Source organism: Microplitis demolitor, chromosome 6 (assembly GCF_026212275.2).
Source record: "Microplitis demolitor isolate Queensland-Clemson2020A chromosome 6, iyMicDemo2.1a, whole genome shotgun sequence".
Classification (NCBI taxonomy): domain Eukaryota; kingdom Metazoa; phylum Arthropoda; class Insecta; order Hymenoptera; family Braconidae; genus Microplitis; species Microplitis demolitor.
The window spans coordinates 746,003-759,608 of NC_068550.1; the positions used below are offsets into that span (position 1 = coordinate 746,003).

The 13,606-nt window shown below is 31.4% G+C and overlaps 1 protein-coding gene across 1 annotated transcript; it reads right to left on the bottom strand.

The window, feature by feature from the left end:
* Window positions 1-140: 140 nt before the first annotated feature.
* Window positions 141-5,609, bottom strand: LOC103572742 (uncharacterized). The gene is made up of 3 exons (XM_008551494.3): window positions 806-5,609; window positions 624-738; window positions 141-425 (listed from the first exon to the last, which is right to left on the bottom strand). The coding sequence occupies exons 1-3, from the start codon at window positions 3,887-3,889 to the stop codon at window positions 244-246; spliced, it is 3,381 nt and encodes a 1,126-aa protein (XP_008549716.1). The 5' UTR covers window positions 3,890-5,609; the 3' UTR covers window positions 141-243.
* Window positions 5,610-13,606: the final 7,997 nt, after the last annotated feature.

Sequence of the window (13,606 nt, forward strand, 5' to 3'; positions counted from 1 at the left end):
ATTTTTATTGTAATAGTATATATATTATATATATTTAATGTAATCGACTGGCGACAATGAAATACTATAATTATTTAAATGTCACGTAAACTTTATTAAACTCATTAACTTTAGATAAATTACAATTAATAAATATTATAAATTTCTATGAAATATTTTTTTTTAATTTTTTTTTTTTCATTTAATAATTTGATATATTTTTGTTAATAAATTAGTTTATTAATCACAGAAAATAATATTAATTTAGAAATTAATATTGCATAGAAGGTGCTGACCAGTGCCGATAATCATTGTCTTGATATAATCTGCGTGTACCACTTGGTTACTTGTGTCAATGTACTGTTGTAATATATGTAGACTGTCGTTTGGTAAAATACGTTTCAATCCTCTCATTGACAATGTCTGTGCGATGTGAATTGTCGTTTCTGTAAATTTAAAAATTTTTTTCAATCAATCGGCTGCGAAAATTTGTATCTAGAATTTAAATCTGATAATTTTTAAAAATAAGAGTGAAGTAAAAAATAAATTTTAAAAAATTTTTTTCGTCAACTTAAAGATCTCATGATAAAAAAAAAAATTAATAAAATTTTTTATAACTAAAAATTGATAAAAATAAAGTTTACCTCTTAATAAATCATCATAAACACAATAAATACTTTTATTATTTTGATTATCAAGCATTTTCTTCAGCAAAAATTGTATAAAGTACTTCCAGTCCGATTCTTTGGTATATTTATCCTGTAAAATAAAATCAATAAATATAAATATAAAAAACCACTCGAGTATTGGAAAAAAAGTCACTTACTTTGGCGTAATCAAGCAAAACTTGGGGACATTCGTCAGCAAGCATCTGGATCACTTGGTCAGTGTCACGAGCGCAGAGAATTTTAAACGACAAACTGCCTTCGATTTTCTGGCTCTCCAGGAAGTGCTCGACCTCTTGATAACACTCGGCGGGAAGGAATCCGCTGGCCAGCAGAGCCTGGAGTTTAGCGACCTCAGATCTAATACTTTCACGATAACTTTCATTTGAATCATCAGAAACTCTCGGGAGTCTTTCCTTGGTCTTGATTTTAGCCTTGTCCTTGGCGTAGAGCAGAGGGTGGTCAAGAAAGCGGGGCCTGGATTTTCCAAACAGTATCTGAGTATCAGCATTGAGCTTAACTCCGTTTGTTTGTGTGAGTTCAGCTAAGTAAGATCTCACTAGTATTTTGAATGCTTCGACAATCGCCAGGTCAACATCTCCCCTCGTTAAATTATTTTCCTCTTGATAATAACTCTGGAGATAAGTTTCCAAGCAGAGTTGCAGCGCGTTCCCGGCAATTCTTCCGTCTCTGCCAACTCGTGAGGGCAAGTACGCCAAGAAAATCTGGATCATCTGGTCCAGAGTCAAAGCATCTCGCTCGACGATTTTACTCAACACTTCAGCAAAGACTTTGAGCTTAAGTCTCATCAGGGTGCTAGCAAACTCCGAGAAAGTCGGCATCGCATTGCTCTTCTTCGCGCTGATGACGTCAAACAACCAGGACCAGTTGGCAAGTATCTTCTCCATGATGAATCTGTCAGAAATAGGCTCCAGAGCACGTTCAGCTTGATGCTGTCTGTCCGCCTGAGTGTAGAGCAGCACCAGAGACAGCCAAGTCATGTCATCTGGCTCCCAAGTCGATATGACATTGATCAGCTTGTCTGTCGCATACTCCCGGAGAACAGGACTAGCCAGTATCAGCTTCAATAGATCACTTTTTTCAGCTTTGACCAAAACCTCAACGATATTGTGCTCCTGGAAGAGAGTATCAGCTTCCGTCCCAGCTTGTAGATTCAGCAGACACTCGGACACAAATGTAACCATCCCCGGAGCACGCTGGACGTCTTTTCTAGAAAGAACATCGTGAGCTTTGAGTCCTGCTAGGCTGTAGTACCAGGTGCTACGACTCCAGTCCATTGGAGACTCCGAGGACATGTAGTGGTCAGCCAACAGCGCGCAAGACTGAAGATACAAGTTGTCCAGGTGGCTTTTGGACATGTCGTTGATGCTGCTGAAGAACGCCGCGTCGGAGGTGTAATAAATCATCTCCTTCGCGAGTCTCAGCACAGTGTTGGCTTCTCCTAGCAAGTGCTTATAAGTACTGGGACTTGTCGTCTTGTGGTTATTAGCCGCGCTCAGTATGTCGTGATAGACATCTTCAGCATTCGGTAAATTCAGAGAGTAAAATGTCCAAGTGTCTTCATCACTGGCAAGCAGTACAAGACATTTAGAAGCGTGCAGTAATTTTTTAACACCCAGAAATGGTCTCAGACCTATCAGGGAAACCGGTCCAGGTTCAGTGAGACTCGACTCGACTTTGAGATCATCAGTTTTGAAGAGACCTTGGATCCTCAGAGTGTAGGACTCTAGTCCGGCTTCAGTCAGCGCGTGCAGTGCAGTATTTTCTAGCGCCACGTGGATTACCGGTGCCGTAAATGGGTAAATCTGGCAATTGCTGACATCAAACGACACCTCCTCGCAACTAGAGGGTGCAAAATTGTAAAGATACCCCTCCTGGGTCGTGCAGATCAGGCAAGTCACTCCGTTGAATATATTGTACTTAGTGGACTTGAGTAATGATTTTTTAAAGCTACTTATCGATGTCTTCTGTCGTTTGTACGAAGGTTTCAATATCGAACTAGTAAAGTACTCGGTCCCGATGTCTTGAGCAGAGGCCTCAGTTATCTTCAGTCTCAGCAAGTGCTCGATTATGTAATTCTCGGACCAGCCGTCCTCATTTGACCTCGTTGTGACCACGGCGCTTATCTCCGCGGCTCTGAAGATCGGGGGATCCAGGATGTAGTGGCTCTGAGAGTGGTCAGATCTCACTGAAGGCAAGCAGACGTTAAAGTTGTTGTCCTCATCATCATCTTCGAGATTTACAAGACCCAGTGACTTTATTCGTTGGAGTTCATCAGCTTCGTTGAGAACCAGCTGGTCCCAGTCGATGTAATCGCGTTCGTTGACGATTGATTTTGTAAAATCAACTTTCTTTACTCTGGCTTTTGATTCTTCGCTGCTATTGTTATTATTATTGTTATTATTATTATTATTATTGTTATTATTATTATTATTATTATTATTAGCTACTAAACTAACGTCTTTAGTTAAACTATTTTGATGCGAGCGCCGTCTGCTTCTGCAACTGTTGATGTTAATTTTATCAACGCTGCGATCAGAAATAAAATTGTCATCGTGGAATCTATTGGTCAGGCGTATCAGCATAAAGTACGAGGAATTCATCACAGAAATGAACTCCTCCGCGAATTCAACATGACTGGGACTAAAAGTGAATCTAATTGACCAAGGTCTTACTTCAAAGTCCAGAAATTTATGCTTGGAGGTCTGCTGAGTCTCGACTTTGAGCTCGTGGATGACAGCCTCGTCCTCCATCACCACCAGCAAATTCCCCGTGGTCTGGCAGCAGGCGATCTTGCTCGGCTGTCGATTCAGAGGCAGCTCAATCATCTCCAGACTATTGAGAGTCCTGTTGAGACTCGGAGTCACTCGTCCCGCAATCCTGGCTCTCATCGCCTGGTTCTGGTTACCGGCCATCTCCCAGTTTATGTAAACCCTTACGAAGTTGTTGACACCCGCGCCGTCTCTCGAGCTCTTGGACTCCAGAGTAGCGACGTAGTTTCCCTTGTCCGAGTGCACCAGCTCCTGGACCAGGTCCACCGTGGGAAAAATCGTCAGCAGTTTGTGCTGGTTGCTTGCCAGTCCGTAGACTTTGACGCAGTGACTTGACAGCGCCAGCAGCAGCAGGTCTTGGTCCATGATGTTCGCGGTGCATGATGCCGTTGGTTCTTCAATCTGCCCGACATTTTGCGACAGGAAATTATGCACTGGAATAATTCGTACCATTTTAAATATTTATTTAATCAATACCAGGATTTGAACCAGGACCAGGATCCTGTTCACGTTTCAAAGCAACTGTTCATGTCACAAACTCGTTAACTGATAAAAAAATATTTAAAACCTTTGACACTTGCGTGCTGTCATGGAGCCACTACTTTTTGTACTCGCTACTGATTTTAATCTTATATTTATATATATCGCAAATTTCCGAGAACTGAGCTTCGAGACTAAGATCGATAACTTATCAAGCGATTCATTCTTTTTCTTTTTTTTTATTTAAAAAAAAAAAGAGCACGGCTTGAACTGGTAGCTCATTCTGAGCTGAGCAAAGTCAGCCCCCTTCTAATTTTTTTTTGACACTTTTTTGGATTTTGATTGTAATAAATCGTTTGTTCGTCGTTTGTCCTTGAATGTTCGTCATTAATAATTATTTGTCCTAATTTTGTTTATTTATAAAAAATTAAATAATAACTGATTGTTTAGTTAGCCCCCCCTATGCAAATTATAATTTTATTCTATCATATTTGGTCTATAATTATGTATAAACGTTTGTCCGATCATTAATTGTGTTTGTCCTATTGTTAAATTGTTTGTTTTTATGTTAATTTGTAGTTTTTAATTAGTTATATATTCATATGTGTGGAACACTTGTCTTGCGCATGCGCGCATTTCATGATGAAGGCGGGTAATTTTAAAAAAAATAAGCAATGACAAAAAAAGTTAATCCGTCTAAGGCTCAGAAGGATTTAAGGTCTTTTGAAGTATTGTTCACGCGTAATTATTACCCTATTTAATTAATTACATCCTGGTCCAGCACCAACTCGATTTAATACAGTCTCATATGGTAAGCGTGATAATATTAATTTCGTGTTACACCGAACTATGTTATAAAGATTAAGTATATTATGGAAACATCGCTAGAACCGATACCGCAATTATAACTAAATATTAGTCTCATTATCCTTTCAATTGCTTATTGAACTTATTAAAATCGATAAGATTAATATTACTCTACAAATCTGATAAAGCAAAAAATTCCAGGGACAGCCTGCGGTGTCAATCGGGTTACAGACTTTTTTTATAAATGATACATCAATTAAAATTTTTCTCCAAGTATTTTTTCGGATTTCGCAGTTTCTCCGTAATTATAATTTATAGATCTCATGAAAGTCACAGATGCATGAATTGTCGTTGTGGAAATGAAACAATTTCATCTAAGTACGCCTTAATGTTTATAATTTTATGATTTTTTTTCATTATAACTAAGTCATATTCATATATTTTTTATCAATTATTGTCTATAATTACAGTATAAAGTAGTTTTTCAAGTGATGCCGTATAATCTTGAAACATCATTTCAATAATAACAACGTTCCATATTTATAAATATAATTTAAATATACTTATATAAAATTTACAAAAATATAACCCCACTTATGTATTAGAAAGTCAAAAATAACCTACTACTTATTGTTTTATTTATTTTCAAATGAAATTAGCATTCGCCATTTGTTAACAATAACTATTAACATAGAAATATGGTAATCAGTTTTTTAATGAGTAATTCAAAATATTTGTAAGAATAATTGGTACTTTCTTGTTTCGATTTTTTCCCAACAAAAAGTTCATGTTGTCATTGATGATCAACATATCGAAAAAGAATCTAATAGTTTATTGCTATAGATTTGGCCGACAAAGTTATGCTTTTTTTTTTTTTTTAATGAATTGATTTTTTTTTTTTTTTTTTTTTTTTTTTTTTAGATAATTGCATTTTCATAAGAAAATTTTCTCATCTTGAAACTGTGTGGCATGTTTTTCTCATTTAAGTAATATTTACTTGAAATATTTTCGAGTGACAATTAATTGTTATTATTATTATAAAATGGAGTCGACTGGAAATAAAATATGATTGAAAAACTGTTTATAGTGTTTTGCTTAAATGAAAAATTAACAATTCTTCATGGATCGGAAAATGTTTTAGGGATGGAGTAAAATTTTTGATCTGATATGGGATTTGAATCATTAGTTGAAAAACAATTTTCTAAACTTATTTCTGATGAAATAATCAAATCTGGTAATGTACCCATTACAGTGCAAAACAAAAGCAAGGTTTAAAGGGTGGTGCTAAAAGTATTAAAATAAAAAAAAAAGATTTATTTAAGAAGAAATGTTGTGTCTATTATACTTTTTCTCTTCACTGTGAATTACAAGTAAATAAAAAATTTCGTTGTTCTCAATCAAATCTATTACGATTAATCAAGTTAAGATTATTTCTTTCATTCTTGTAATAAGTTTTGTTAGCACACATATTAATGTTATCAGCAATGAAAATAAAATTGAAATTAATATTTTTTTTTTAAATTCAAGTGACATTTGTCTAATTATATGGTTAATATGTTAAAATAATATACGTAGTCGAGAGAACTCTATTGTCATAATTTCATAGCTACTGCGGTTAGTTAAGAAATAGTTTCACTAGAATCAAGAATCGTTTAATTTAAAAAAAAAATATATATATATATATATCTATATATACAAATCTACTTTATTTAAAATAGATATAGGGTCCATATATAAAAAGATGTATTAATGTCTATTCATCTATTAATGAGGTATCATGTTCATGACTGTAAAAATAAAAGTAATTTTTGTGAAATTTAAAAATGAATTTATTTCTGTTGACTTGATAATTTCGCATTTTTTAGCTATTGTTGATATATATTTTAATTTTGAATTTTTTATTTTTAAACAATACAGAAGAGAGCAAGCCTTCGGAAACTTTTTTATATAAATTAAAATAATTAAAAATTAAATTTATGAAATAAAAATTTGAAAAAGTGAGTAAATTTTTTTTTTTTTAATTTCGTGTGCATTTTTTGATGTAATTATTTTTTACAATATTCAGATTGTTTCTACATAAAAATTTTTAATCGTCAGATGTCAGCTATTTTCGGTGTCACGAAATACAAATCTGTAAAAATAAGTGAAAAAAGAAATGAGTTACTTAGAGGTTGCTATATAAAATTTAATTAATAATTAATCATAATAAATATGTTAAACTAAGTGCTTGTTTTGATGACGTTGCATCTTTCTTGAGTGAAATCTTGAACAATATTATAATAGTAAAAATTACAGGTTATGAATGAAAATTAAAAATTTTCATTAATTATATGTTGTTGTAAACTTCTATAAATTCTTGTTCACTAGATTCCATTCTACCTTCAAAAACCTCTACTTCGTTGATTATCGAGTGTATGATTAAATAGGAACAGGAATTATAAATATTGTTATTAGCACTATCATTGATAAATAAATATTTATCTTCAAAAAAAAAATTATTTTGCACTTTATTGAATTATTATTTTGTGTCTGATTGAAAAAACGTATTGCTATATAAATATCTTCAATATAGGGAATACGAATATTTATTTTACATACATTTGATTTTTGGAACATTGCGTTATTATTTATTGAGATGATTAAATTTATTATTTTTAATTCACATGAATAATTTTCACACATAATTCTATTCAGGATTCTGCAAATTATCTAAAATACAAAATTGGTTGTTTTAATCTTTAATTATTAACAATAGTAAAAATAAAAAAAATTATTTCAGTATATATTTTACACATGTGGACAATTTTATTTTTATAACTTAACCTTAACCTATACAGTTTTATTTAAATATATTAATAAAAAGCACTTTATTTATGAACATAAGTATTTTTTAATACTTTTCTTCTAATTTTTTATTTTTTTTTATTTAAAAAAACATAGGAATTAAATGCATATAAGATTGATTAGAAACCGTAAGCAATGTCTATAGACATTGATCATGATGTTAGCTACTTTTAGCATCATCTTTATTTATGTACATAAATAGTGTATATATACTTTTTTGTATTATTTATATATATATATATATATATATATATATATATATATATATATATATATATATATATATATATATAGTTATTAAAATTATCTCATAATTGATGGCATTTTTTTTCTTAATTTTTTATCAACAAATTAATGACACTGAAATTAGCCGACGTCTAATAATTTTTGGATTTTTTTAAATTCTATAGTTTTTAAAATTTTCTACATGTGCATATGTTTAATTTGGTTTTTCTTCAAATATAATTGTTGAAAAAAAAAAAATCGAAAATTGTTAATTGTCTCTAAACTTCAGGATCATGTAAATAAATATTGAATTGGCATCATATTTGTAGTCAATGCAATAAAGAATTCTTGAGCGTTCGTCAATAGTATAAAAATGAATAATTATTAATTAATACGAGTAAAACATTAATAGAATATTTATCGTAGCATTGTACATATCTCAGTAAATAGTCTTTATAAATATTTTAATTGAAATAAAAAATTTACATTATTTCGAGCTTTATGTACATGTTATAGCTACATGTCCGTGAAATGAATTTTCATTCGAAGTTTGCTTATACTATAAATAATTTATTTATTTATTATTGATATAAAATGATATGAAATAACATTTATTATTCTGTATTCAATATTATATTTTTGATTTCTTCATATATAATTATTTATAAGAAATGTAACATTAAAATAAAATTAACATAATAATTTCACAAGACGTAAATTTAATAGTATTTTCATTATTGCTGTATTATTCTAAAATATAATAAGCTCCGTGGGGTTCAACTTCAGTACTGAGAGCTGCAGATTCTGGTTTAGCTGAAGAATCATTGTAAATTTGCCAACTGCCCGACAATCGTCGACAGTAAGCAAAATAATGGCCAGTTCGATACGCTGCTACTCCAGATAATCTAAAAATCAATCAGTATTTCAAAAGTTAGTCATAATTGTAGACATAAAATTAAATATTGTTAAAAGCAATAAGTATACCGGTAACGTAGAGTAGTTTCAGACCCATTATCTGTTATTTTTAAGTTTAAATGAGTAGGAAATTGACTTAATTTACATCTTTTGCCACTTGATGCATTGATATTGCCACGTATATCTAATTCTAAAAATAAATACTCTTTAGGAACAGTAACACGGGTTGCTTTTGCTTTGTTACAAAACCGACACTGAACATTAAAGATTTTATTGTAGAAACTTAAAGCTTTTTCGAGAGCAATAAATCCACAACGATCAATCGTTTTATGATTGACAGTAAGAACTGGAAAAGCTTGAGTGTGTACTTGACACGAAGAATTTGAACAAAATGAAGTTTCGATGACGCTTGGCGCATTTTTAAGTAAAGTTTGCCACAACTTGCTGATATTATCATAACAATTAATAGTGGGAGAAACATTAATTTTCATCATGTCTTTTTCTTCTAATTGTTTTTTATCTACAATAGAAACATTATAAATAGGATGTAAAATAGACATGCGTTGTTGATAAATTTCTTTTGTTGGTCCTTTTTTCATAAAGTCATTCAAAAATTTAAATACAGGAATATCTAAATTTGTGATATATTTATGAAAACGTGTACTATCTAATGCGCCAACAAATATTAATTGAATTATTGTGTCAAAAGGACAAGTATTAAGTGCTGTCCATTTTTTTCCATTAAATACAACTGGACCACTCTTGTTACCATTACCTAGTAAGAAAATTTTAGTTTTTTTCACGTCCACTAAATTATTTCGTAGTTTAATTTCAGGGAAATTTTGAAAATATAGACCAACTTCTTTATTAATGGATTTTTGTTGGACCATAGCTTCAACAGCTGCTGATAAAGGCCCGATATGTTGTTTCATAGTTAATAATTCCGGAGTATTTTTTTTATTGTCATTCTCAATCACTTTTGATAAATTATTAGGATTTCTCAATTTAATAACATCATTTCGATGGTGATAACTTTTTGATAATAATATATTTAAACCATCATTAGGATCCCCAGCATCAGTGGTAGCAATACTAATGTCTTGCTCATGATGATTCTTTGATAATAACATATTCAAATTATTATTAACGTCTTTAGCAGCATCGGAGGTAATAATACTATCTTGATCATGAAGATCCTTTGATAATAATGTAATTAAAGTATTATTATCATCTCCAGTATGAGCGGCAGCGATAATATCTTCATCGTGACGATTCCTTGATGATATTGCAGTTAGACTGTTATCATTTTCTGTTATAGTGGAACTAATATTAATAATTTTGTTTGCATCATTTTTTTCCTCCAAATAGTTTGCACTATAATTGTGATCAATATGACTCTCTGAGAGATTTACAGAATAATTTAAGCCATCTTTGTCTTTCAACGGGCTTACAGAATCACTTTGATCATCTTTATCCATTGATGAGTTCACGTAATCATCTATCCAGTCGTAATCGTTTGAATTTCCATCCTTTCCCAACCCCTTCCAATTTTCAAACAAATTTTCATCTTTTGGTTTGTTTAATTCTTCTTCAGAACAATTATCGACCACGAACTTTGTCAATTTTGAACGAAATATATTTACACCACCTAAAAGATCAACAATATGTAATTTCAGAAATTTGATTTCTGTTGTAGGTAATTTTACTTTTTTTTTCAAATTCATTTTTAAATCTTTGAAATCAGCCTCTATATAACTAGACGTTGCTCGTGGCATCGTATCAGGTGTGCACACATTTGTCCAAAGTGGAAACTCTTTGATTATTTCAACAAGTCTAACATATAGTTTAGGCATATAAAAACTGTTAAGCTTGCTTCCAGTGAAGATTATAGTATTAGCTTTTTTACAGAGATTATCAATCCATACTAAGAGAGCTAAAGACCATCCATTCTTATCGACACCACACGATGATTGATCGAAAATCATAGTTTTTTCTGTGTCAATTTCAATAGAATCAATAACTGTCAAGTCAGGATTACAAATTGAAATGAACTTTTCTAATTGATTTCTAGCTTCTACTGGAGTAATTATACAGTCATCAGACACAGAAATAATTGAATCTTCAAACTCAGTACCAGATACGATTAATGTCAAGATAAAAATTCCTTCCAGTTGAGATAATCGTTTACAATCAATCATAAGTGCTGTACAATAGAGATAAAAAGATTTTACAATTTTATGAAGCACTGATTGAAAACATTCCCATCTGCTGACAGAATGAATAAAGTGTGCTGTGTCCAAGCGTATGAAAGTGCGCGGTTCTAAATTTGTATTACCTATCAGATTTTCAAAACAGAAATTAATATATTCCTTCAGAGATTTACCATTGAATGAATCTGACATTGCATTTAGAAGTGCTTTAGATCCATCAGAGACTGCTTCGCGTGGTGGATTAACTTTCTGGACCCACCTTGAAAGCCAAAAAGAAATAAACTTGGCATCATGGGTTTCTGATAACATCTGATAAACTGAGATGGAAGTGCCTTTAAAGTTAATCACGACTTGATACAAAAATATATAACCAGTTTTTTTATCTCGAGAGTCAGTCAATTTTTTCACTAAACCACCAGTCGCATCTATGCATATTGATGAATATTTCCGGTAAATGCGCAGATATTCTGCATAAGTGTGGAACTGAGTTGGAGTTGCATAAAATAAGTAGAATGGGGTATCACCAATTGCTAAAATAGAATTCGCAAAGCATGGATCTTCGTTCATCTTGCGTATAGTTAATATAACATCTCTTCGATCATCAGGTTTTATCCCAAGTTCTTTGTCCGAAGCTTCTTTTTTGGCTTGATGTAGAGTACTCGAATCATATAAAAACGGTGATCCGGTATCTCCTGGTTTCAAAATTTTTTCGGCTTCTTCTTTTCGTCAAGCCAATACACCTGTGCGCAGTAATCTTTCTTGAACACCATTCCGTTTCTTACCATTAAGAGGACGTTTGACATCAGCGTGCTTTGAAAATCTTGTATCTCGACACTTCATGGTTATGAAGACAGGACCTTCATCTCCAGGAGGATTTTTAATTATTCCGAAAAGAGGATTTCGACAAGTGCGATCTCTACAACGTCCAGTCATGACTGCATAATTACTGCCACTTTCATGGATTTTACCCCGTTTAAAAACAAACGCACATTTGAGGCGATACTGCTCCCAAAAAGCAAATGAAACAATATTGGTCCATACACCAGGTTTAAATCCAGGATATCTCCGTCCATTACAAATAAGTGGTTCATCACGTTTCATTTCATTCCATTGCTCTCTTGTGATTAATACATCGAAATTTTCACGCTCATCATCATCGTCACACTCGTTAGAATCAAAATCCTTGATATCACCATCTTCATCCTTTTCATTATCATCTAAATCATACGTGGTGTCAACGTCATCATGATCATGAGTTGAATCATTCAGCTTATGAGAAATTCCTTCTTTATTATGGATGAAAATTCCGCATTCTTCTCGAGCGAGAGTTGAAATTTTTCTTCGATCTTGTCGTACATTAATTCGTACAGCATCAACAGTCCACAATCCTTGGATTTCGATGTCATTGGCAATGCTTTTCCATACAGATGAGGAATGCTGTGGTAATTTGTCTGTAGTAAAGTGTGTTATGTATTTTTTCAATACACGAACTGCTAAAGTGACAGGTACTGCTGATACCGCTGGCATTATTAAAATTTGCTGCTGAGTATATTCTAAAAAAAAAAAAAAGAAAAAAAGTATTAATAATTAAATAAGTAATTTTTGATAGTTTTTGTGTGGTTGAGATGACTTACTTATTAATGATTATACAGCATATTTATAACAAGCAATAGTTTTTAAATCAACTATTTAAAATATAAATAAATAATGTATTTATTAGAAGAAATAACGCATTTAAGTTGGAAAAAGAATTATTTGTTTAGATATAAATTATAAAATTATTAATTTTTCATTATTGAACACGTTGGTTAGAGCTAAAGACAACTGATACCATAGCGTATAACAATGTAATGATTGTCGTTCGTCATTTGTTTGGAAATACTGATACAATCTAACACAAAAACGTATATATGTATAAATATACACGTATGTCTATTAAAAAATACTAGCAAAATCGTAAATAAAAAAACTAAAAAACTTTTCAATTTAATATTTTATACGATTTACATCATTTATAAATTATTTATACTTTAACATTTTAAATTGACATCAATAAATAATTGGTAAAACACAGAATTCCGATAGAAAATGAATTTATCGACTTATGATTAATTTACAATCTTTTATTTTATATCAATAAAATTTTAACAGTAATAAAACTTACCATACAAATATATAAAACGAAATAATTATTTTTATAAATAATCAAATTGGATATTTTCATTCTTAAGTTAAATCGGCACAGAAATACACTCGTAGTATTCATTATATTAAATGTAAATGTCTTATGTCGAAAATTTAATAACCTGTAATACAAAAAAATATTTATAAATATAAATTTAATGAGTATATAAAATGAATGTATGAAATAAAAAAAAATTGATTGAATTTATTGTTATGTGAGTCAATACTGATTAAAAAGTAATGGATCATCATTGAATAAAAAAAAAAATTTTACGCACTCATGAATAAAAAAGATACAACTGCACATTTACTTGACTAATGTTCAAATAAGTTCATTAAAGCTTTGGAAGATCCGGATATAAGGTCGTGTCTCGCGCCAAGTACACGTTCAAACACATATATATATATGCGAAACGTGGCGGCGCGAATCGATCGTATCTATACCGGTGTCATACGCCTGCTCATCTATTCAGCTTGATAAATATTTCAAGCTGTATACTAGCTT